Here is a 25,096-nt window from a genome sequence, read left to right as displayed (position 1 = left end):
AATTTTCTTAATATATAACTCCATATAGCATCGCAACAATCAGACTGCTCATCTAAGAAATCGTCAACAAGAACAAACATGTCCTCCCCAAGATGCTGAAGGAAAACACTACAATTCACAAGACATCAATAATCTGATAGGTAAACATAATTACGAGAAAACAACACCCGACGCAGAGAACAAGAAGATCACGCTATTGATTAAGACGGACAAATAATTATTTTTGCTAACGTGCAGGCTGACCTAGTATCTTATTTTATTATTAACCAAAATAAATATTTGATTGACCGGTCAACTTCATAAAGAACACCACATCAGCTTTGGTCCACTGTCAAAATAATTCTTGAGGCTTCCTGCTACGCGAGATAAAAACACCCTAGTTAAACTTCAAGTTGGCTTTTAACTTCTGCTTCAAAACAACAAGGTGTTGAAATTATGGTTTACCGCATAAAGAGCAAAATACACTTTTTCCACAATTGGGTATCAACTGTTATCAATTAGCATACTTGGGACCTAACTCCTTAATCACATCCTACCTAAATTCTACACGTGTGTATCTATATATATGACAAGAGACCTACCAAATATGTTGCAGAATCACAGAAGACAATTATCCCATCATGAATATTCATTATTAAGAACCTAATTAGTTGCAAACAAGTTCTCATTGATTCTCTGGTTGGGTTAGGCCTCATCTTCTTAAGACAAAGAAAAAACCACATGAACTAGAAGAATATAGTAACTCTTAGCATTACAAATCACAAAGTGACATCACATATGGACCACAAGAACCAACCATCAAAATTCCCCACAATAAGCTCTTGGATTCAAAAGCATGTCTCCCAATTTCAGCGCACAAATTGCAGGAATTAACAGCATATCACTTTTAAAAATGGAAAAACTAGAGAAATATAACTCAGAAGATCAACAAAGAGATAGTTATCTATATATATAATGTGGAAGAATCAGTAAGGATTGTAGTAATACCCCGCCGGTGGAAGGCCCGTTCCATTGACGGGTGGCATTCCATAAGGCATCATTTGCGGAGGACCTGTAGTATAGTATCCTACCCCGCTGATCTTGTTCAAGCTGGATTGGCCTTGCATTCCATCTCTCTGGTACTGGTTCCATAGCTGCTGCTCCTGTACTAGTAAATTCTGTTTCTTCTCCATATCAGCCATTTGCACATAAGCAGGAGGTGGAATGCTCAACGATGCAGTGAATGGATCCTGATTGACTGTTTCAACAGTTCCATCTGGTGCAGGGAGAGCCAGAACTGGGGTCGTTGTCTTCCCTGGACCAGGCAATGCCACACTGCTTGCACTACCTCCAGTCAATTGGGCAGAGCTGACATGCTGCCTAACCATTCCTTGATCATACATTCCATTGAGCAACAATGGATCAAACCCACCACCCAATGATGCTTTTTGTCTTGACAAGTTGCTAGCTGACTCAACCAGTGCTAATTCCCAATCTGCTTTGCCCTGTTCAGCTGCCGGAGTTTGCCAAGCTGAGGTCACTTCGGGCTCGCCGTTTGATGGGAATGCTTCCCATGATCCATTAGCATTATTTCCTGGAGGACCTGCAAATAAAGCCAAGGCCAACCTATTCCCCTGATCATCTGCAGTGACTGCATCATCCCTCAAATTTACCAGATCATCAGTCACTTGAGGTTGTTGAGACTTGGGCTCAGGCACCGGCTCTGGTGGGGGTGGAGGAGTATAATTTTCGGGTGGAGGCAGAGCCTTAATCTCATTCATACTTGGTGCAGGCTCCTCTTCTTGTGCAGGCGGAGCCTCCTCTCTCCTCTCAGGACTCTTTGGTCTCTTAGCTCTATCCCTCACAAACTCCTCCAGTGTCTCCAGCAACTTGCTCGTAATCCTCTGCACTTCAGGATACTCGGAGGATCTGGCCACACCCGTATCCTTACACCAATTATAAAACCCAATGAGCTCATCAATCTGCTTTGCGGCGCTAGCATAAGCATCAAATGCTTTAATACAATCAGAATATTCCATGTCAAAAAACTTATCAAGCAAAACAGCCAAAACTTCACAAATATCGGCATACAACTGAAAGCTCTCCTTCACAACAGGGTACAGTGCAATCAAGATCATCCTACTGTTCTTGGCCAAACCGGTGGGACGACAAGACAAGAACCGATCGAGCAGCCTCTGCAAATGACCCATCTTGCCCAAAATCCTCTCCGGCTTCATCTCCCTCAATGGAGTGATTGGTTTCCTCTCCTCCCGCCCCACAGCCTCGCTCATATCACCATAAGACCGTGACCTTCTAGTCATCCCTCCGTAATTACCATGCCCACCATCTCTAAAATCACCATAATCGTACTCATAACCTCTGGGCGGCGGCGACCTGAAATTATCTCTGCCTCCGAATCTATCGTCACCGTTACTGTGTTGACTACCGCCGGCACCACCTCGAACAGAACCAGAACCGCCCTTCTTCTCGAAAAGCATCAATTCTAGCCGTTGATCCAAGTACATAGCGTAAGTTCTGACAAAAGCAGACTGATCCCAAGAACTGGAGTGAGCCTCGTCTCTAAAATCAGACATGTTCAAGAGCCTGGTTCCCCTCCTCGTCGCGTACAGGATCTCTTCTTGAAAAATGGGATCTCCCTCGTTCAACAGCCTGTGAACCAGGATCAAGGCCTTAAGCGCCACGATCCAGTCACGAGTCTTGCCCAGCCGTTTGGACACCGCCGACACGCACGCGTGAACATAGCCGCGAGAGTACGAAGTCAAGTTAAGGATTTCCCGGACGTACTTCTCGCTGGCCGGGTCGTCATCATGGCTAGTGGCCTTCACGATCGCCACCTCAAGGTCCGGCGCCACGTTGCTCGCAACCTTCGCTATCCCAATGCTCGTCTGGTCCTTAACGGCCCCGATCGCTTTCCGAATCGTGCTCGGCGCCATCTCGACCCTCGATTCCTCACTCGCACCTTGTTAACCCCGCCGATCTACAGAGCGTACACAGCCGTGTCACTAAGTTATTTACCTACGTCTAGAAAAAAAAACGAATTCCAGATTTCAAATACAGTTTAATTTGTTTCAGTAAGATAATCAATTAGATTATCCGAAGTAATGTAATTAACATTAACCAAAACAGAACATCGGTCACCACTGTCGAATTTTCCCTTCCTTTCTATTTTTAGTTTCGAAATTACCGTAGCTCGAGTTATGGAGGACTAGATCTGCGAACGAAGAAAACGGGGTCGGATCTGTTGACTTCAGTCTCCAAATGCAGCCAGGAGAAGGAGAAGAACCAGTTAGAAGGAGAGCTGACTTTGGACAGTAGATACAGAGAAGGAAAGAGAAGAACAATGAAACGGCGACGTACAGCGTGGAAGACAGCGAGCTTTTGTCTGTCTGGTTTGGGTAAAGAAGAATAGTGGAGGGGAGGGAGAAGGAAACGAAGATCGTTCAGGAATTAAATCAAAAGGTGGAGTTAAATAGTGAGGTTCGAATTCGATGACGTGGAGGCATAGGGACCGTCGATGAGAATCATAGATCTGGTATGAAGCATCTATATTACCGGAAGTGTCGGACGCTGTGTGCTTGTCTTAATGCTGGGGAGAGAGAGAGGGAGTTGTGGGTTTTGATAGCGTGCATCTCAGGTTTACGTTCCTACTATACTACGCGTACGACTAATGGTGACAACGACCTCCTCTTTTAATTATTTTATTATATTTATTTTTTAGTGGCATAAATAAAATCCATTACTATTTACATTTCTCTTTTTGTTAAAAAAAATAAAAAAAAATAAAAAAAATTACGTTGACTACTTATTGTTTAATATGGGCTACTTGATGGAGATCAACACGAAATATGTTTTTAGAGACTTATAATTATAATTTTTAATTATCCACAAGTTTTAATTTATTATTCTCTAATTTAATTTATTAAAATAAATTCAAGAGTTAGACGACTTTATCGGCAAAATTTTGATAAAAATAAATTTTCCTATCTATTTCTTATTCTCTTTCCTTAATTTTTGTATTTTCTTGTTAATTAAAATAAATGTATCGATTTATAATTGAAAAAAGAAATTATTGAATAAATCTAATAATTGCCTGCACCTTTGCCTTCATTTCTTGATTTTTGTTTTATATTAACACTTAAATAATGAATAAGAAATTTAATTTTAATAAAGTACTAAAATTACTGATAAATAGAAAAAATAATAATATCCAAGTACCAAATAATTTTTATATATTTTATATTTAAAAAAATTTAAAAATTGTATTTTCATGTAGGACTTTACCATATTAAACTGTGAAAATTAGTATAACCCAAATAAAAGTAATGCGGGTGATAGAGCTCCATAAGAAATTCACACGTGTATGTATATACTTACTAGGTATGTACATATGCAATACCATATAGAGTTAGGTTTAACTGAGAAAAACACGAGTGTAAATATGTTGTAAAGATTTGGAATCTTAAACGAAATTAATTTATAATTTAAATGTGGAAGCGATTAATAGAATTAGAATTTACATTCCTTACACAATAATTTAAAATGCTCAATAGGGTTACGAGAATGTCCATACTAAAAAACAAACGGTAATTAAAGAAATAAAAAAAAAGAGCGAATAAATAAGTCTTCTATGACAACCTTCATTAGCACTTAAAGAGAGTTCGAGTGGTGAATTACTCACAACTCTCTTGCTAATCGGGATCTAGATCTTGACCTTCTTGATCTGAAACAGTTAATGAAATAGTGAGCTATACTAACCGAACAAGAATATCACACCAATCACAGATACGAAAAACTGAAGATTGGTAAAATTATAAAACAACTAATTAAGCCCTTAATTTGAGTAAATTCATTCAATAAAAAGAAAACCGTTTATTTCGTACTTACCGTAATCAGTTTTTCAAAAACAACCTATAAAGACTCATATTCATACCACTTTTTATTTTTACGCATAAAAGAATAAGAGACAATAACTTTCCTTTCTTACCTGCTCATTGGTACTCCTGAAGATCTATCGGGATGTCCCCCTACTTATGAACCCAATATCTAATTTAAATAATTAACCGGTCGTCTGCATACCCTGTCCGATAATGGGAGCCAAATATTTTATCGCCTCTATATTTCGTCCAGTATGATGCTGAACTATATCTCCCAAACCTTTCCGGTAAGGGATTTTTCAATCTTGTTCGACTGAGGTAACGTTCATGGTAGGGTTCTCTATGTACCAGCTCGTCTACCTTTTCCCTGGATACCTAATAAGTCTTTCACATAAGTATTCTCATCAATAAATAACTCACCACGTACACCAATATCTCATATTATATTTACAGATCAGTTAACTATATTCATGCTGACGGTATCTAATCGAATAAACTAGATAAATTGATAAGGGTATAAAAAATATAATTTAAGAACATGCACTATATAATAATAAGTAAAAAGGGCAATACAAAAAAATAAATAAGAAATCGGGACAATCATGAACTAACCAGTTCTGCTTCCACTAGTGACCTGTAATTATTTTTAGAATTCTCTAATTTTTCATAAAAATACGAAATTATACATCGTTGATCTTCAATTTACTGAAACATAGAATAGGATGAAAGATCCTTACCCATATCAGTATTTTGAGACGGCGTGCTGTTTATTACGCCTCCCAACTGGTACCGGATTTCTTGAATTTTTCTTATGAAAATTTAAAACATTTGTCACATACCTAAAAATACTCCAAAAATCTAAAATAAGTGTCCAAAACTCTTTTCGACTAATTTTGGGGTTTCGGTATGACGCCGTCGTCGTGCTCTAGTGTCAGATCCACCATCTATGGTGGCGGTTCACATCGATCTGGCTAGTTTTGGCTGATTTTGACCTATTTTGCATGTATCCCTGCAGAAAAATACATTAGGGGGCCTCAGTTGGCCGGAAAATTATAAAAATCGAACCTACTGGCGGGGGAACCTCCAGGTGCGGCGACTCCGCCGATCCTTCTTCGTAGTTGGGATTCTTTCTTTGACTAATCTACACAAAAAAAGGATGGTGAACACAATGATCGAAAAATTGGGTGAAACAGAAAGCGGAAAGGGGCTCATTGGAGGGATTTTTGAGTTTTTGCCGGGGTAGCTCCGTCGGGCTTTGCCTGCAGTTTTCAGCTCACCGGCCTTCTTTCTTGGTCTAATTTGACCACAGTGATGTTCGGAATCAAATTTTGAGTAGGTAAAAAGAATTTTTACCTTTTTTGGCAGCCGATAATGGCTCCGATGTGGCAGGGGTCAGCAGTCGACCTCCTTCTCCAGTACCTGATTTTTCTTCTCCGGCGGGGGCCGGCGACTAGGATTTGGATTCCCATGCGATGCAAAATATTTATACACATCCCGCGTTGATCTGGACTATTTATCACGATTGATCTTGTCCATCTGATCGCGCCTTAGGAGGAAACGAATCTGAATCGTTCATCACGATTGATCTCGCCCGTCCGATGGCACCTAAGGAGGGAATGAATCTGAACCGTCCACGCGCGCGGGATCCATCTTGGCTGTCTAATTGCTAAGCATGCAGATTGCCAACGTGGCACCGACGTCAGTGTGTTTTGCCACGCGACGTGCTCCGGTTCGTCGGGGTTACTGACTAGGTCGTCTTACGTGGCCAAATTTTTTTTTTGCAGTTCGATCTCCTATTTCTAATTTCTTTTAAAAAAACACCCCTAAAACTCAAAATTTTATCCATTTTTCTCAAAATTATTTTTAATTACATCCATAACCTATTTTTTTAAATAATTTAACAAAATTAAATTAAGTTAATTTATAAATAATATTTTATTTATTGTTAAATTGCCAAAATTAATCCCATGCCAATTTTTTGGGTCTGGGTATTACAACTCTCCCCATTTAAGAAGAAATTTGGTTCCTCAAATTTCTCAACCTCTCGCCCTCTCACTTACTCAAACAGTTGGAGATACTGGACTCTGAAGCCTAATTCTAGCTCTCATGTGGCCTCTCTCTGCGTGTGATTCTGCCATAGGATCTTGACGACGAAAATTTCTCTATTGCAGAGTACTATGCTTTTTCGGTCTATAATGCCCACTAGTACCTCATAAGATAGATCCTTCTGAAGTGAAGGGGCCTCATATGGCAGGATGTGTAAGGGGTTTGGGTTGTACTTGCATAACATAGATATGTGGAACACATTATGAACCCTGGATAACTATGGAGGTAGTGCCTGTTTGTAGACGATCATACCAATCCGATCTAAGATCTCAAATGGCCCGATAAATCGGAGATTTAATTTCTCCCTCTTGCTAAAGCTACTGATCTCCTTAAAAGAAGTGACCGTAAGAAACACTCGATCATTTTTCTCAAATTTCAAATCCCTCCTCCAAATGTTTGTATAACATTTTTGCCTGCTCTAAGTTGTTTGGATGTTCTCCCTGATCTTAACTATCTTAATTGTAGTCTTATCCACATGATCCAGGCTGAATAATTTTCTATCACCTACATCTTCCCAATAAATCGGTGATCTGCATGGGGGGCCATACAATGCCTTGTACGGAACCATGTCGATACTTGCCTGATAGTTGTTATTATAGGGGAACTCTATCAAAGGTAGGTGATCATCTCAATGACCCCCTAAGTTTAAAATACAAGCTCGAAGCATATCTTCTAGTGTGCAAATCATCTTCTCGATTGTCCATCAGTTTGAGGGTAAAATATGGTACTAAGGGATAGTTTCGTTCCCATGGCTTGCTGAAAACTAGATCAAAACCGAGAAGTAAATCTGGGGTCTCTGTTGGATACTACTAACATTGAAATTTTATGTAACTTGACTATCTCCTGGATGCACATTCTTACTATTTTGTCAAAAGAGTCGGTCATTTTGATAGCCAATAAGTGAGAAGACTTAGTGAGCCGGTTGACAATTACCTAAATGACATCATGTCCTGAGTCGTGCCTTAGATAAACTTATCACAAAATCCATTGTGATATTTTCTCACTTCCACTTTGGGATCGATAATGGCTGAAGTAGCACGCCTAGGTATTGATGCCCTGCCTTAACCTATTGACATACTAGATACTTAAAACAAAGTCGATTACCTCTCTTTTCATCATGCTCCACTAAAATCGGGGTTGCATACTTTGATACATTATAGTACTTCCAAGATGCATGACGAACCTTGAGCTATGAGCCTCTATCATGATGTCCTTTTTCAGTTCACTATCGCCTGAAACACTCCCACTGTCCTGAAATCTGAGCAACCCATCGATAGAGACTCAGAATTCTGAATTTATTTTTTGTTCTGCATCCTTTCTGAGAGCTCTTAGGGTGGAATCGGTAGATTGAGCTCTTTTTTTCTCTGGATCAATTCAGATTGGACAATTAAGTGAGTCAAGCATGTAACTCTCTTCAAGTCCTGAAGTCGTACCTATTGTGCGACCCATTATCCTGCATTCAAAAACTATTAGGTGAGCTAATATACCTATATTCTTTCTGCTAAGCGCATCGGTTAACACATTGCCCTTGCTCGAGTGATACAAAATATTACAATTATAGTCCTTGAGAAGCTCTATCCAATGCCTTTAATGCATGTTGAGATCCTTCTGAGTGAATATGTGCTTCAAGCTCTTATAGTCAATATAAATCTCAAAAGTCTCCCCATACAGGTAGTAACACCAGATCTTTAAGGCGTGGATAATGGCAACAAGTTCTGATTCGTGAGTAGGGTAAATTTTTTCATGACTCATCAGCTGCCTAGACCTATAGGCTATGACTTTATCATACTGCATCAAGACACAACCCAACCTCAGGTAGGAGGTATCACTATAAATTGTATATCTACCTATCCCACTTAGTAAACCCAAAACGAGTGCAGTAGTCAATCACTTTTTGCATTCTGTAAAGCTTCTTTCGTAGTCATCGTTCCAGTCAAACTTAATGTTCTTCTTTGTGAGCCGGGTCAAAGAAGCGGCTAGGCTAAAAAATTCTTCGACAAGTTTGCGGTAATAACCTACCATTCTTAGAAAGCTATGAATCTCCTTGGCCGATATCAATTTCTCCCAACCAAGAACTGTCTCAACTTTTTTAGGGTTCATTAATACTCCATCTCTTGATATTATGTGCCATACGAAGGTAGTTTGCTCGAGCTAAAACTCTTGATATTATGTGCCATACGAAGGTAGTTTGCTCGAGCTAAAACTCACACTTACTCAATTTGGCATACAGTTTCTTCTCTCTGATAACCTGTAAAATCTGAGTCAGGTGGTGAACGTGTTCCTCTTTGCTATTTGAATAGATCATGATATTATCGATAAACACAATGACGAACTGATTCAGAATTTTTCTGAAAATCCTATTCATCAAGTCCATAAAAATGGTTGGTGTGTTGGTTAGTCCAAATGGCATGACCAGGAACTGATAATGTCCGTACCTGGTTCTGAAAACTGTCTTAGTAATGTCCTCTGCCCTAATCTTTACCTGATGGTAACCCAAATACAAGTCGATTTTGGAGAAGACCCAACACCTTGTAACTTGTCAAAAAAGTCATCAATTCTTAGGAGATGGTACTCGTTCTTGATCCTGACCCTATTCAATCTCCTGTAATTAATATATAATCTTAATGTCTCATCCCCTTTCGTTGCAAATGTGACTCCAGCACCCCAAGAAGATACATACCAAGACATAACTTTGACTTGTTCAAATAACAATTAAGGTGAAGCAGGGTCAGGAACAATGAATCTCTTTATGATAAACAGATCCATTTTACAAGTTCGTTATTACGGGTAGTTCTTACAAAGGATCGGACTATGTCGGATGAACCTACTATTATGCAACTCATTGATATGTTTCTTTAGTTCTTCCATCTCGACATGGCTCATGCGGTAAGGGACAACCGAGATAGGTTGGTTGTCAGGCTAAAGATTTATGGTGAACTCAACCTTTTTGTCCACTGCCAGTCCTGGTAGTTCATCAGAAAATACATCCGAAAGGTCTCAAACTACTAGAATTTCTTGAATGCAAACTTTTTTCTTAGGTTTGCCCTGTATCATGTTCGGGTTAGCTTCAGCATCCTACTGAGTGAGGTTGTAAGCTTTCGCTCTTGATTGGAGGTTTGGCCTAGTTCTGATTTCGCGGACACTCTCTCACATAATGTTGGACACTCCTATATATGCGGAGTCGGTCACCATGATCCTTACCACAGTACTAACAAGTCTTACCACGTCCTATTAGCAGAGCCTGAGGAGGAACTTGAGTCACTGGTCTAGACTTCTTGCTCTACTGAACCAGTGCAGTGGGTGCTGGTTTGCGGTGTTAAATCGGGGGTCTAGGATTCCCACTACTGGAGGAAATATGCTAAAGTTCCTCTCCACTAGTTGTGCCTTAGTCAGAATGACTAAGTAGGTACTGAGCTCAAATGCGTACAGTTACTGTCTGATCTCATGATAGAAGCCCCACTCAAAACTTTTTTACCTTCCTACCTTCATCCATCATGCTCTCAAGGGAATATTGACCCAACTCTAGGAACTTTCGGGCATACTCTGACACAATCATATCACCCTGGACTAAGTATTCAAACTCTATTTTCTTCAAATATTGGAGGTGCTTTGGGAAGTACTCTACATTGAAGGTCATCAAGAATTTTTTCCAAATGACTGGAATCGGCAGGGTGGCTTGTTTGAGCTACCACCAACGACCTGTCTCTCCCACAAGCATGTAGGTGGCAAGTACAATTTTCTATTCAGGAACCAGACTAAGAGTCGCGAAGGCCTTCTCTCTCTCAACTAACCAATACTCGACCTCTTCAAAAGAGGATGCCCCTGTAAAGGTAGATAAGTTTAGTCTTGCATATTTCAATGTAGTATAGGTCCATCATGGATGGAACTGGGTCCTATGGAAGAGGAACTGGATTGTGCTGGAAGGGACCGGGTGGCCCTGTGGTTTTGTCAGATGATACGGTGGATCCAGCAGATTATACTGTCGCGGTACCGGATGATGCGGTGGAGGCATCAGATTGTACTGTGCTGGTTCTGGATGATACAGTGGAGGAGCAAGGTTGTATCGGGGTGGCTCCAGATCTTTCCGCAACAAGGGTGGCTCAAATTGTGACAGTAGGGAGGGTGGCTCAAACTCCAGAACCTTAAAAAAATGAATTTATAATTTAAATTTGAAAGCAATTAATAGAGTTAGGATTTACATTCCTTACACAATAATTTAGAATACCCAACAGAGCTACGAGAATGTTCCTATTAAAAGACAAATGATAATTAAGGAAATAAAAAAAAGAGCGAATAAATAAGCCTCCAAAGACAACATTCACTAGTACTTGAAGGGAGTCTAGATGGTGAATTACTCATAATCCTCTTGTTGATCAAGATCTGAATCTTATTCTTCTTCATTTAAAATAGTTAATGAAAGGATGAGTTATACTAGCCCAATAAGAATATCACGCTAATCATATATACAGAAAACTGAAGATTAGTAAAAATCATAAAGCAACTAATAAAATCATTAATTTGAGTAAATTCATTCAATACAAAGAAAACTATTTATTTTGTACTTACCGTAACGAGTTTTCTAAAAACAACATATCAAAACTCACATTCATACCACTTTTTATTTTCATGCATAAAAAAATAAGAGATGATAATTTTTCTTTCTTACCTACTTATTGGTACCCCTGAGGGTCCATAGGGATGTTCCCCTACTCATGAACCCAATATATAATTTGAACAATTAACCAGTCATTCTCATACGTCATTCAGTAATGGGCGCCAAACATTCTATTGTCTCGATACCCCATCCGATATAAGGGTAAACCATATCTCCCAAACCTCCCCAATAAGGGACTTCTAAATCCTGTTCAATTAAGGTAACGTTTACGGTAGGATTTTTTATGTACCAGACCTGTCCGTCCTTTTATGGATACCCAGTAAGTCTTTTACATAAAGATTCTCATCAACCAAACAACCCACCACGCACACCAATATCTCATATTATATTTACAGATCAATTAAACTATATTCACGCTGACGGTATATAACCAAACAAATTAGATAAATTGATAAGGCTATAGAAAATATAATTTAAGAATATGCACCATATAATAACAAACAAATAGGACAGTACAGGAAAATAAATAGAAAATCAGGACAATTGTGAACTAACCGGTTTTGACTCCACTAATGATCTGTAATTATTTTTAGGGTTCTCTTTTTTTTTTATAAAAACACAAAATTGTACATCGTTGAACATTAGTTTACTGTAACGGAGAATAAGGTGAAGGATCCTTACCCAGATTGATGTTTCGAGACGTCGCACTGTCTACTACGCCTCCCAGCGAGTACCAGATTTCTTTAATTTTTCTTATGAAAATCTAAAACACTCATCCCATACCTAAAAATAACCTAAAAATCTAAAATCAGTGTTTAAAACTCTTTCCGGCCAATTTTGGGGTTCTTGCATGGCAGCGTCGGTTCCGCCGTCCACAGCGGCAGTTCACCTCAGCCTGACCGATTTTATGCGTATTCTTACATAAAAATACATTAGGGGGACTCGATTAGCTGAAAAATCATAAAAATCAAACCTACTGGTGGGAGGGACCTTCAGGTGCAATGACTCTGCTGGTCCTCCTTTGCAACTGTGATTTTTTCTTCGAACAACCTACACAGAAAAGGATGATGAACATAATGATCAGAAAATCGCAAGAAACGGGAAGCGAGAAGGGGATCATCGGAGAGATTTTTGGATTTTTGCTGTGGCAGCTCTACCAAAATTTGCCAGTGGTTTATGGCTCACCCGTCATTCCTCTTGCTTTGATTTGGAAACAAGGATGCTCAGAATCGAATTCCGAGTGGATAAAGAGAATTTTTACCTTTTTTTGGCAGCTGACTGTGACTTCGGTGCGACGGTGGTTGGCAGTCGGCCTCCTTTGGCACCTGGTTCTTCTTCTTCGACGGGGGTTGGCGACTATGGTTTGGGTTCCCATATGACGAAAATTTATACCCATCCCACGTTGATCTAAGCTATTCATCGCGATTGATCTCGTCCGTCCAATCGCACTTAAGGAGGGAACGAATCTGTGTCGTCCACGCACGCGGGATCGATCCTAGGCTGTCCGATCGCTGGGCACGCAGATTGCCTGCGTGACCTCCCGTGTGACACCGACCTCAGCCTATCTTGCAATGCGGCGTGCTCCGATTCATTAGGACTGCTGACTGAGCTGTTCTACGTGGTCAATTTTTTTTTGCACTTTGACACATGTTTTTAATTTTTCTTTCAAAAACACCCCCCAAACTCAAATTTTTTCCTTTTTTTTTTCAAAATTATTTTCGATTATAGTCATAACCTATTTTTTTCAAAAATTTAATAAAATTAAATTAAGTTAATTTATAAATAATATTTTATTTATTTTTAAATTGCCAAAATTGATTCCGAGCCAATTTTTGAACCCGGGTATTACAGTGTGCATATTTTTCTCCTTCATATGCATACTTAATAATTTCTCCGTCATGAATAACAAGAAGAAAACAAAATACCAATTAAGGTTTCCTCAAACTTTTACTTTATATGTAGTCTTTGTAACGGTCCCGGAAATTTAAAATAAAATGTGTATTAAAAATATCAAATGCGGAAGCGAAGTCAAAAATTCGATTAGCATCCCTTACACTAAAACCAAAAACGTGCTCACAAAATATAAAAGATCAAACTATCTAAAGGAGAAACTTGAAAGTAAAAACTACGAATATGACTATGGAGTCTTTAGGCGTCCCCTTCGTCGTCCTCCTGCGGAACGGGCTCGGGAATAATGTCTTCCTGATCTGAAATGATTAAATAAGGAATGAGCTTCACTAGCCCAGTAAAGACATCACGATATCTCACCGTCACGGAGGTAAAGGTGGGTAGAAAACACAAAAAGACCAATGGAGCATAATTTACAACAAATTCTTTTATCAATAATAAATCCTTCACCATCCACTTACCTCGGTGAAATCCATAAAACAGTATACGAAAGCAATAACATTATCATCATCATGAAATCATATATGAACTGTATAACATAATACTTATCAAGCCTTTTGTAATTCAATCGTTACACAATATATTTTCCTCATTTACCAGCCCACTAGTATCTATGGGGATCCATAGGGGTCCCGCTACCCGTTAACCCTTAACACTTGAAATCATATTCCAGGGCCGTCCCCATACCCCGTCCGGTATGGGCGCCAAAACTATAAACCTCATTAACCCGTCCGGTATGACGGTGAAACGGGCCATCCCCATACCTCGTTCGGTATGGGCGCCAAAACACATAAAATCTCCATACCCCGTCCGGTATGGGAGACCACAATCCCGGTAGGGTTCCCTACGGACCCGGTCCGTCCACCATCTCCCTGGATATCTAGTCAGGCTGACCACATTATACAATTACCCATTTACATAATCTTTCATTCTCTTTTTCCTCAGTCAGCATCATTAATCCACATACAAACAAGCAAAACAGTAATTTATGCCAAACAGACAACATACAGCATCAATGTCCCAGTCATTCAATCCATAATCAATAAAACAGTAAAATATGCACACGAAACTATAAAATGAAAACATCAAACCTCATACTGCATTTAAAACTATAAAATAGGCCAAATAACAGTTAACCGACAAACACACTAGACTCGGGCTCCATTAGCGACCTTAAGCAATTTCACACATTTGTTGATTCAAGAAAATACCGTTTTATCATTATTGAACTTTAATACCGTGATAGAAAATAGGGTGAGGGGTCCTTACACGTTTCGGGGTCCGAACACGGCTTCACAGTGCGCATACAGGTTGTCCTTAATTTTCCATGAATTTTTTTCGAGAAACTGAAACGCACTACTGGTACCTGCACGTGTTCCAAAAAATCCCAAATTAGGCCCAGGGCCCCTTTTTGGCCAATATCACAACCCTAGGGCCCTCGGGGGGCCAAAAAATTACGGAAAACCGAAGCTTACCGGCAGCGGTGCTCTCGGGTGCGGCGGCTCTCCGGTGAGGTTCGTATTTTGGTGATTCGGCTCCGATCAACCTGTAGAGAAGAGAATGGTGATCACGGTGATATAAAAATTGCATCAAACGGAGGCTAGGAAGGGCCTCATCGGAGGCAAAAACCGAGGAGGGACGCGGCGGCACCGCTGGGTTTCGGCCGTGTTTTCCGGCCGTTTGGCCGGGATTTTGGCTCCGATTTGGCCACAGGGGAAATCAGTGTGAAAAAACGAGTCGGGGTATGAAATTTACCTCGATCGGCGGTCGGAAATCTCCCCGGTGCGGCGGCGGGTGGCGGCGGTCGGCGTCTTCGGCGTCTTCTCCGGCGAGGGCAGGCGGCTAGGGTTTTTGTGGTCAGGTGTGGGGGTTCTATTTATACCCTTTTGCCTTTTGATCTCAGCCGTCCATTTTGTTTTAATCTGGGCCGTCCGTTTTTTATTGAATCTGGACCGTCCGTGCGATTGCATCTGGGCCGTCCGTACGCACGCTTGATCTGGGCCGTCCGATCGCGCATACGCGGATCGCCAACGTGGCCCGTCCCCGGTCGACGTGATTTTGCCACGTGGCAGGTCCTGGTTGGCTGGGACTGCTGACTGGGTCTGCTGACGTGGCTGCTGCCGTGGCATTTTTTTTAAAACCTAATTAAAATAATTAATAATAAGATAATAATTTTTTTTTTCCAAATTTCCGGGCGTTACAGTCTTTCTTCTTCCATCTTTATATATCTATATAGATCTTTATTATAACGTCCTACTTTCTCTTCAAATGAGAGAGCGCTACCATACACATAGAACTTAATTGTTTGTGCAGTATTATACCAAAATTTTATAAGTTAACGTCCTATCCCTTATACAGAGTTACCATTCATGAGACTCACAATCTTTAAATTACATCACTATGATATATCTACATCTACTTTACAACAAAACTTCTAAAATTATTAAAAGTTCTTTCAAAGTCTTCCTTTGATCTTAAACTTTCTCCTGATCTGAACTAATCTGCACTAGAAGATGGGATGTGAATTGGAGTGAGCTTCACAGACTCAGTAAGAATAAGGTAGTATCCAAACAGAGATATGCAAACAAGTAGTCATATATATTTGATAAAACAAATACAAATTTTATATTTAAAGAAATCCAATTTGAAGACAATGATACTCATCAACATTATCGCAAAGTATAAACTAAAAAAACAATCAAGAGCCTCATCATTTTCATTACTCATTCTGAACATATTTATATTTAGATATCATAAATATCATTTTCATTCATAAATATCATCAGATCATATTGGATTCATATTCAAATAATTTCGTTTCATTCACAAATACCATCAATTATATCAGATACATATCCAGATCATTTCCATTTCTATTACATATTTTCATTTCCATTACTAGTATCATTGGGGGCTCATATGGATCCTCGCTATACACAAATATACAAAGTATTTCTTTTACAATTCATCGGTCGTCCCCATACCCCCTTTGGTAATGGGCGCCACAATTAACCGTCTCAATACCCCGTCTGGTATAAGCGTAATTAAACCAACTCTCAATCTCATCCGATATGGGACTTTCTAGTCCCCTACAATTGAGGACACATCCACGGTAGGGTTCACCCTATTTAACAAGTCCGTACACTCTCTCACATGATACCCGATAAACTTTTTCTTCTTTAAATATTATTTTCATTTCATACCCCAACTTCATAAACTCAAACATTCTTAAGATTTTATTTTTTAAAAGGAAAATTCACATCTAACTTCGCAAATACACACACAGAATATACTAAACAGACAACCTCATGTATATATGTAATCCAACATACACGGATCATATCATATTAAGCATATGTCCAACATATGATGTAAACAATAAGCAACCATAACCTATATGTAATTACATACATATATTTATATTAGCACAACTATATCCAATAACAAACTTATATTAATTATACATATGCATACTTTCTTACAATATATATTTATCACTTATGCATAAACTACTGCTGTAACACCCACCTAAAACTATTTTTTTAATTTTTTTATTAATAAATATACTTTTTTAATTTTTTAATTTATTTTATTATATTTTGTTTTATTTTAATTTAATGGAAAAAATTGAGTAAATTGATAAAGGATTAAATTGAAAATAATTTTGGAAAAAAGGGTAAAAATTTGGGTTCTGAATGTATTTTTGAAAAAAAAATCAGAAATCAGGGGTCAAAATACAATTTAAAAAAATTACGCCACGTCAGACGCTCGGTCAGCAGCCCAGACTAACCAGGACGCACCAAGTGGCGGAGGCACTGACGTGGGAGGCCACGCAGGGAGAGCCACGTGGGCGATCTGCATGCGCGCGATCAAACAGTTGAGGTCTGTTTTCGCGCGCACGGACGACCGAGAGTGAATCGCGCACGAACGGCCCAGATTGAATCGCGATGAACGGTCCAGATTCACTCCCTATTTAATCGAGATCAGACAGTCCAAATCAAACACGATGGACAACTTAGATCAAAAGCGGATGGATATAAATAACCCTATCCACACCCAAACCCTACCCCTAGCTGCTAGAATCCCTCGCCGGAGAAAACAATCCAGTCACCGAAAAGTCGACCGCCGCCACCCGCCCTCGCACCGGAGCCCTATCCAACAGCCAAAAAAGGTAAAAATTTTATTTTTTGCACGAAATTTAATTTTAAACTCACCCATGGCCAAATCGGAGTGAAAGGACCAGCCAATTGTCCGAAAAACACCGGTGAAGCCCAGCGGCCGTCGCATTAAATTTCACAAACTGCCTTCGATGAGGCCCTTTTTTATTCTCGTTTCGTGTAATTTTTCCACCATTGTGATCGTTATTTTCTTCTCTACAGGTTGACCGAAGCGAAACACCCAACCACAACGTGAGTCGGAGGAGCTGTCGCACCGGAGAGCCTTGCCACCGATGAGTTTCGATTTTTCGTATTTTTTCGGCCCACTGAGGCCCTTTAGCATGTGTGTTCACAAGAATCGATATAAATTCGGCCGAAAACGGCCGACCTGAGGCGAACTGCTACGCGTGGACGGCGGCACCGTCGTCAGAGCACGGCGGAGCCGCCGTACCGGATTTCCAATATTGGCTAAGCGGGCCTTGGGACAGATTTTGGGTTTATTTAGAACATTTGTAGGTACTATAAGCGTGTTTCATTTTCCGGAGAAAAATTCAGAAAACTTAGGGACCGCCCATAGATGCAGTAAACCGTTTAGTTTTTCGGCGTCAAATCGAGTAAGAACCCCTCACCCTATTTCCTATCATAGAATTGAAGTTTGAATAAATAATAATACGGTACTTTGTACAAATTAAATAGAAGTGTATAATTAATTACGGATCGCTAATGGAGCCTCAATCGGACATTGTTCTCTGTTGATTTATTTTACAGTCTAAAAGCATGATAATATCTAGTTTATCTATTTTATGGTTTAAATCCATGTATTACTGCCTTACCTGATCACTGTTTGATTTTGGAATTTGAGACATGACTGCATTACCAGATACATGTTTATTTGTTTATGTGATTATGTTTGATTTGGTAATGGAGACTAAGAAAAAATATGAAAGGGGCGTGATCAAATAAATAGATAAAATGACAGTCTTACTAGATATCCTGGGAGATGGTGGACGGAACGGATACACAGGGAACCTTACCGTGAATGTTGTCTCATATCGGATGGGATATGGAGACTTGGTAATTTGGCGCTCATACCGGACGGGGTATGGGGACGGTCTGCTTCACCCTCATACCAGACGGGGTATTGAGGTTTAATGTTTTGGCACTCATACCGGACAGGGTATGGGGATGGCCCTGTACTTGAGATTGTTAAGGAAAAGGGTTCACGTGTAGTGGGAACACACCCCTATAAACCCCCATGAATGCTAGTAGGCTGGTGAAATGAGAAACAGTTATGATTTGGTTTATTATTAATGGATATGAATCTATGATATGTTTTATATTACTGATTGTTCATAAAGTTATAATCTGTATGGTATTATTGTCTCTATAGGTTGTTTTCATAAATTCTACTATGGTAAGTGAACGGTAAATGATTTTATGATTGATAAATGAATTTGCTAAATTTAATGCTACATTAGTTATTTTGATTTTATACCAAGCTTTACTTTTGTACCGCTGATATAGTGTGATATCCTTATTAGGCTAGTGTAACTCATCATTTATTTAACAATTTCATATCAAGAGGACCTAGTTCCAGTGCTCGATCCGTAAGAAGATTGCAAGTAGATGCTAGATACTTTCTATTTTCTATTACTTTTCTTATTTCTCGTATTTCTTTTAGAGAATTCATTCCGAAATGTTTGTTTACTACTTTTAAACTATTGTGTAAGGGACGTAAACTTTAAACTTTTATTTCATTTTCGCACTTAAATGATTATATATTATCTTTTGAATTTCCAGGATCGTTACAACTACAGTTGTAATTATCATAATTCCATAGTACATATAATTATATCAAATGTAAACACAAAGCACATAGTCACATATATAACTATATACATACAATTTCTTAGAATACTTTTATATATTAAACACATCCACAGCTATATCCATATAAAGTACATAGATATATATATATATATTCATACATTAAAACTGCATAAATGCAGCTTCTACACTTGCATAAATACATACTTTATTTTACAGGTGCACACATATAGGTTTGATGCATAGGTATATTTACCGTCGTATAATCCCATGTATATAACTATTTACATTTTCGCATGGCTTCGTACACATTTAGATATATACATAAACACACATTTAACATATACTGACAGCTTACTTATATATATATATATGTTTTTAATTTTACCTAAAAATAATATAACACACACCCTCAAATATCTATATATACATAATAAAGGAATACACACACAACCCTTCCTGTATCCATATACCTATAAATTGATATAAATATACACCACACAAACGCACACAATAACAGATTATATACATGTAATTTTCATACTAATATCAGCCTGCACATTTTCATAGCATCAAACGCATTCCATTTAACATACATATGCTAATTTATGAAACTGCTTATTAAAAAAAACACCTGAAAATTAATTTTTTAGATTTCAACAATTATTTTAAGTCAACAAACTATTTTAGAAAGAATTATAGGATTACAAAATGAAAACTAACTCAAATTTTACCTGAAGTTTGATTAAAAAAGGATCCAGAATCCTTTTACATCGCCGCACGTAGCACCTTATGGTTTCTTTCTCTGTCGTCGCATCGCGTGCAATAGTTAATTTGTGTTCCTGCGTGCAGATATGTCTTCTCGTTGTCGTGCTGCACACTAGGAGTAGATATCCCTGTATTGCTGCAAAGTAATTCCTTCTTTCCAACATCGCGTGACGATCACGCGCGAGTCTCCTCCTTCAACTACCATTTCTCCGCGTTGATCGGATCAGCTGCTCACCACGCCTCCTTCTCTTTCCTCTTCGTCTTCTTTTCTTTTCCGCCCCTTTCTTCTCCCACTAGGGTTTCTTTATTTTTTATTTTTTTCTCGGTTGTTACATCTATCATTCATAACATAATTTTTATCGACCAAAACTTATAATTTAAATTAAATGTGTATAAATATTATATCTTTAAATAATTTTTTATGTCATTCTAAGCAACATAAAAAAATGTTGTTTAAATAAAAAGTACAAAAATTACATTTTAAAATAATTTCATAAATTTAAAAATTAAATGAAAAAAGAACTAGATTGTACTATGAACTTGGCATAAAATTAAACTGGTACAATAATGTTTTTGGTAACCCTGAATTGAAATTTGTATAATATTGTTAAGTAAGATTAATAATTGAACATAAATCTATATAAGAATTAATTAAATCATTATTTTTATATGCTCTATTAAGGATAACTATTGCGGTAATTATATAATAATTTTTTAGAGGGTAACTATATAATAATTGAAATAAAATGGATTAATAAACTCAAAGTATGCCCACTCATACAAAAAATAATTATATACACTTGAAGCGGATGGAGTCAGGTTTACGGGTTCAACTTGACCTAATTTTTTAAATATAATTATATTTAAAGTAATAAAAAATTAAAAATGCATTTGTTAATATATAATAATATATATTTATTATATTTATCAATATAGATATAATTATATTTATTGATAAATATAAATATAAATATATTTATGATAATAAATAAATAAATATTCCTAAACAGTCATATTCTAAAAGATTTTAGAAAGGCAAACCCGAACCTACCTCAACCCACTCCTATTTTTTGTCAACCTGAATCTAAACCAACCAAAACCAACTCTGACCCGTTTGTATCGGAATGTGTTTGGACGAATCGAATTAAATAAATTCAGGTATGAAATATTGTAACACCAAGGCCTGAAAATTAGTCCGGGATGATATTTATAGATTATGAATATATATGATAATTAAAATATTTTATTTTATTTTAATTTGATTGAATTTATGAGAAAAAATGAATTAGGGATAAAATTAAAAATAATTTTGAGAATAATGGGTGAAATTTTGAATTTAGGGGGGTATTTTTAAAAGAAAAAATAAAAATAGATGGTCAAAGTAAAAATAGAGAAAGTTAGGCCACGTAGGAGCGCCCAGTCAGCAGCCTCGACGAACCGGAGTGCGCTGCATGGCCAGATGCGCTGACATTCGCGCCACGTGGGAGGCCACGCTGGCAATCTGCGTGCCCTGCGATCAAACGGTCCAGGATCGATCTCACACGCGTGGACGGTCTGGATTAGTTTTTTTCCTTATGCATGATAGAACGGTCAAAATTAAATGCGATGAACGGTCCAAATTTGTTTTCATTTTAGGTGCTATCAAACGGTGAGATCGATCACGATAGACGATCTAAATTAACGGGGGATGGATATAAATATTTCGCATCACATAAAACCCTAACCCTAACCGCCACCCCACCTCCCCCCTCCTACCAGAGAAGAAGAACCAAATGTCGGAGAATGAACCGACCCCCGCCGTACTGGAGCCACCTCCGATCGCCAAAAAAGGTAAAAATTCTCATACATGCTCGAAATTTGATTCTGAGCACTCCTGTGGCCATATCGAAAAAAAAACGAACGATGGGTGAACCGAAAATTGTGGGCAAAACATGGTAGGGCCACCGCGACTAAAAATTCGCAATCCCCTCCGATGAGCCCCTTCTTGATTTTTGTTTCGTACAATTTTTCTACCGTTATATTCACCGTTTTGTCTTTTGCAGGTTGACTGAAGGAGGAATCCCAGGCACGAAGGAGAACTGGTAGAGTTGCTGCACCGAAAATCCCACCACCGATAGGCTTCGGTTTTCTAAATTTTTTTCGGCCAACAGAGGCTCCCTAACGTATTTTTCGCAAGGATATGTGTAAAATCGGTTGAACTAGCATTAACCAGCTAAAAACGGCTAGGCTGAGGCAAAGCACCGCCGCAGGTGACAGTGCCAATAACGAAGCACGGCGGCACCGCCGTGCCAGAATTCTGAAATTGGCCGAAAGAGATTTTTAACATTGATTTTGTATTTTGAGATATTTGTTTTAGATACGTGGAGCGTGTTTAATCTCTGCATGAAAATTTCAGAAAATATGGGGATCGCAGGAGGCGTGGTAGAAAGTACAGTAGTTCGGACACCGATTTGGGTAAGAATCTTTCACCTTTTTCCCTGTTATGAACTTGAACCTTAAAAATCAATAATATGGTATTATGTGAAATTTAAAAAACTTTGAGAATAATTACAAGTCACTAATGGAGCCGGAACCGGTTAGTTATTTATTTGTCCTGTTTAACTGATTATTTGCTTGTACAACTTTAAATATATGATAATATATTAAAATAATTAAATGAATTCAATTGTGTTTTATTGATACATATATTGCTTGTTTTGCGTAATTTACAGTTGATTGTGAAACGTGAAATTTATATACAAATAGAAAATTACTTGATGATGTGAATTAATAAATGGTTGTCTTACTAGATATCCTTAAAGATGGTGGACGAAGCAGGTACATAAGGGACTCTACCGTGAACGTCACCTCATACCAGACAGAGTATCGAGGGATTGTGTTTTTGATGCTCATACCGGATAGGGTATGGAGACGACCCGGTTCACCCTCATACCGGATGGGGTATCGAAGGATGACATTTTTGGCGCTCATATCGGATGGGGTATGGGGACAGCCGGTTAATTGACAAGTTTAGATATTAGATTCACGCGTATGGGGATACCCCTATGGACCCCCAAAGGTACCAGTAAGTAGATAAAAAGATGAAAATTTTTTGTTCTTGCTAACTTGTATAAGAAATCATAATGTTATTTGAGTTATTATCTCTATAGGTTTATTTTGAAAATCTCATAACGGTAAGTATCCAATAAATAGTTTTCCTTGTGATAAATAAACTTACTTAAATTAAGAACTCCATTAGTTGTTTTATGTTTTTTTACCAACCTTCAGTTTCTGTATCGATAAGTATTGTGATATTCTTATTGGCTAGTGCAGCTCACCTCTATTAACCATTTCAGATCAAGACCCAGATCCTAATCAGCATGAGGGCTGTGAATAGGTGTCCACCGGATCCCGTCAAGAGTTAATGGAGGTTAATCTCCCTACAACATTTATTTACTATTTTCATATGTTTATTTAATTTTTTATTATTATGAACTGCTATAAAATAGACATTTTCGTAATTATATTGGACATTTAAATTTATGTGTAAAGAATGTAAATCCTAATGTTATTATACGTTTCCCCATTAAATTAATGAATTTATTTCCCTTCTAGTTCCAGGTTGTTAAAGTTGGTATCAGAGCCGCATTCCTCAAAATCATTACTTACACAAAGACTTAAAAATATCAAATACAAAATTATCACTCAACTTTTTCTTGTGAAATGCAGGTACAAGAAATGAGGAGAGGAAGACCTCTACTAAACCAAGCAGCCCAGGATGACTCACTTTGAGAGGATGTCGACTGACTCTTTGAGATGCTAGAGAGGCTTATCTCTACCCAGCAGGCCTGGGAGGAAATGAGGGAGTTGTCTGACCCTCCCACGCTACCACAAGTTGAGACACCTTTGCAGCGGGAAGATCCGGAGCCATCCTGAAACAATTATGATCCTCCACCGTATTATCCAGCACCACCATAGCACAATCCGGTGCCCCATTCGCATTATATGGTTCTGCTACAGTACAACCCGGTGCCTCCACCATACTATCCGACACTGCCATAGGGCCACCCAGTCCCTCCCAAGCACAACTCAGTTCCTCTTCTACAAGACCCAGTTTCACCTATGATGAACCCATACTACATTGAGAGGTACAAGAGACTAAAATCATCTACCTTTACAGGGAATCCTCTTTTAAAGAGGTCTAGTTCTGGTTAGCTGATATAGAAAAAGTATTCGCGACTCTTGGGGTGGTTCCAGAAGAGAAGGTTATACTTACCACGTACATGCTTGTGGGAGAGGCAGACCACTGGTGGCTGCTCAAGCAGGCCGCTGGTGGCTGCTCAAGCAGGCCACCTTGCTCGTTCTAGTCACTTGGGAACAACTCCTGATGGCTTTCAATGCAGAGTACCTCCGACATTTGAAGGAGATGAAGTTTGCACACCCTATACAGGGTGAGATGACGGTGTCAGAATATACCCAAAGGTTCCTAGAGTTAGGCCAGTATTCCCCTGATAGCATGATGAATGAAGGCAAAAAGACAAAGAAGTTCAAATTGGGCCTTCGCATTGAGATCAGACAACAGTTGTACGTATTTGAGCTCAATACTTACTCAGCTGTTTTGGCTAAGACACAACTAGTGGAGAGGAACTTTCGTATCTTTCCTCCCGCAATGGAAAATCCCAGACCCTCGATTTTATACTGTGAACCAGCACCCGTTGTACTGGCTTAGCAAAATAAGAGACTTAGGTCAGTGAATCAGGCTCCTCCTCAGATTTCAGTAGTAAGACGCGGTAGAACTTGCCAGCATTATGGCAAGGATCATGGGGACTGACCATGTTATCGTCTCAATAATACCCACCGTA

At 38.7% G+C, this 25,096-nt stretch overlaps 1 protein-coding gene and 1 long non-coding RNA gene across 3 annotated transcripts; both read right to left on the bottom strand.

Moving 5' to 3' along the window:
• Positions 1-726: 726 nt before the first annotated feature.
• On the bottom strand, positions 727-3,465 carry LOC110814888 (putative clathrin assembly protein At2g25430). Of its 2 annotated transcripts, none has more exons than XM_022042473.2 (2): positions 3,185-3,465; positions 727-3,021 (listed from the first exon to the last, which is right to left on the bottom strand). In XM_022042473.2, exon 2 carries the CDS (start codon positions 2,931-2,933, stop codon positions 966-968), a length of 1,968 nt encoding a protein of 655 aa, XP_021898165.2. In that variant the 5' UTR covers positions 2,934-3,021; positions 3,185-3,465; the 3' UTR covers positions 727-965. The 2 variants fall into 2 exon arrangements, with proteins under 2 accessions (XP_021898165.2, XP_088063906.1); XM_088207780.1 differs by having other exon boundaries at positions 727-2,977.
• Positions 3,466-4,450: 985 nt separating this feature from the next.
• LOC148253082 (uncharacterized) lies at positions 4,451-20,607 on the bottom strand. Its single transcript, XR_015813429.1, has 2 exons — positions 20,222-20,607; positions 4,451-4,720 (listed from the first exon to the last, which is right to left on the bottom strand). It is a non-coding gene; the product is annotated as an uncharacterized LOC148253082 (long non-coding RNA).
• Positions 20,608-25,096: the final 4,489 nt, after the last annotated feature.

Source organism: Carica papaya, chromosome 7 (assembly GCF_054855325.1).
Source record: "Carica papaya isolate Zhongbai chromosome 7, ASM5485532v1, whole genome shotgun sequence".
Lineage (NCBI taxonomy): Eukaryota > Viridiplantae > Streptophyta > Magnoliopsida > Brassicales > Caricaceae > Carica > Carica papaya.
This window is presented reverse-complemented; position numbering and strand designations above follow the sequence as displayed.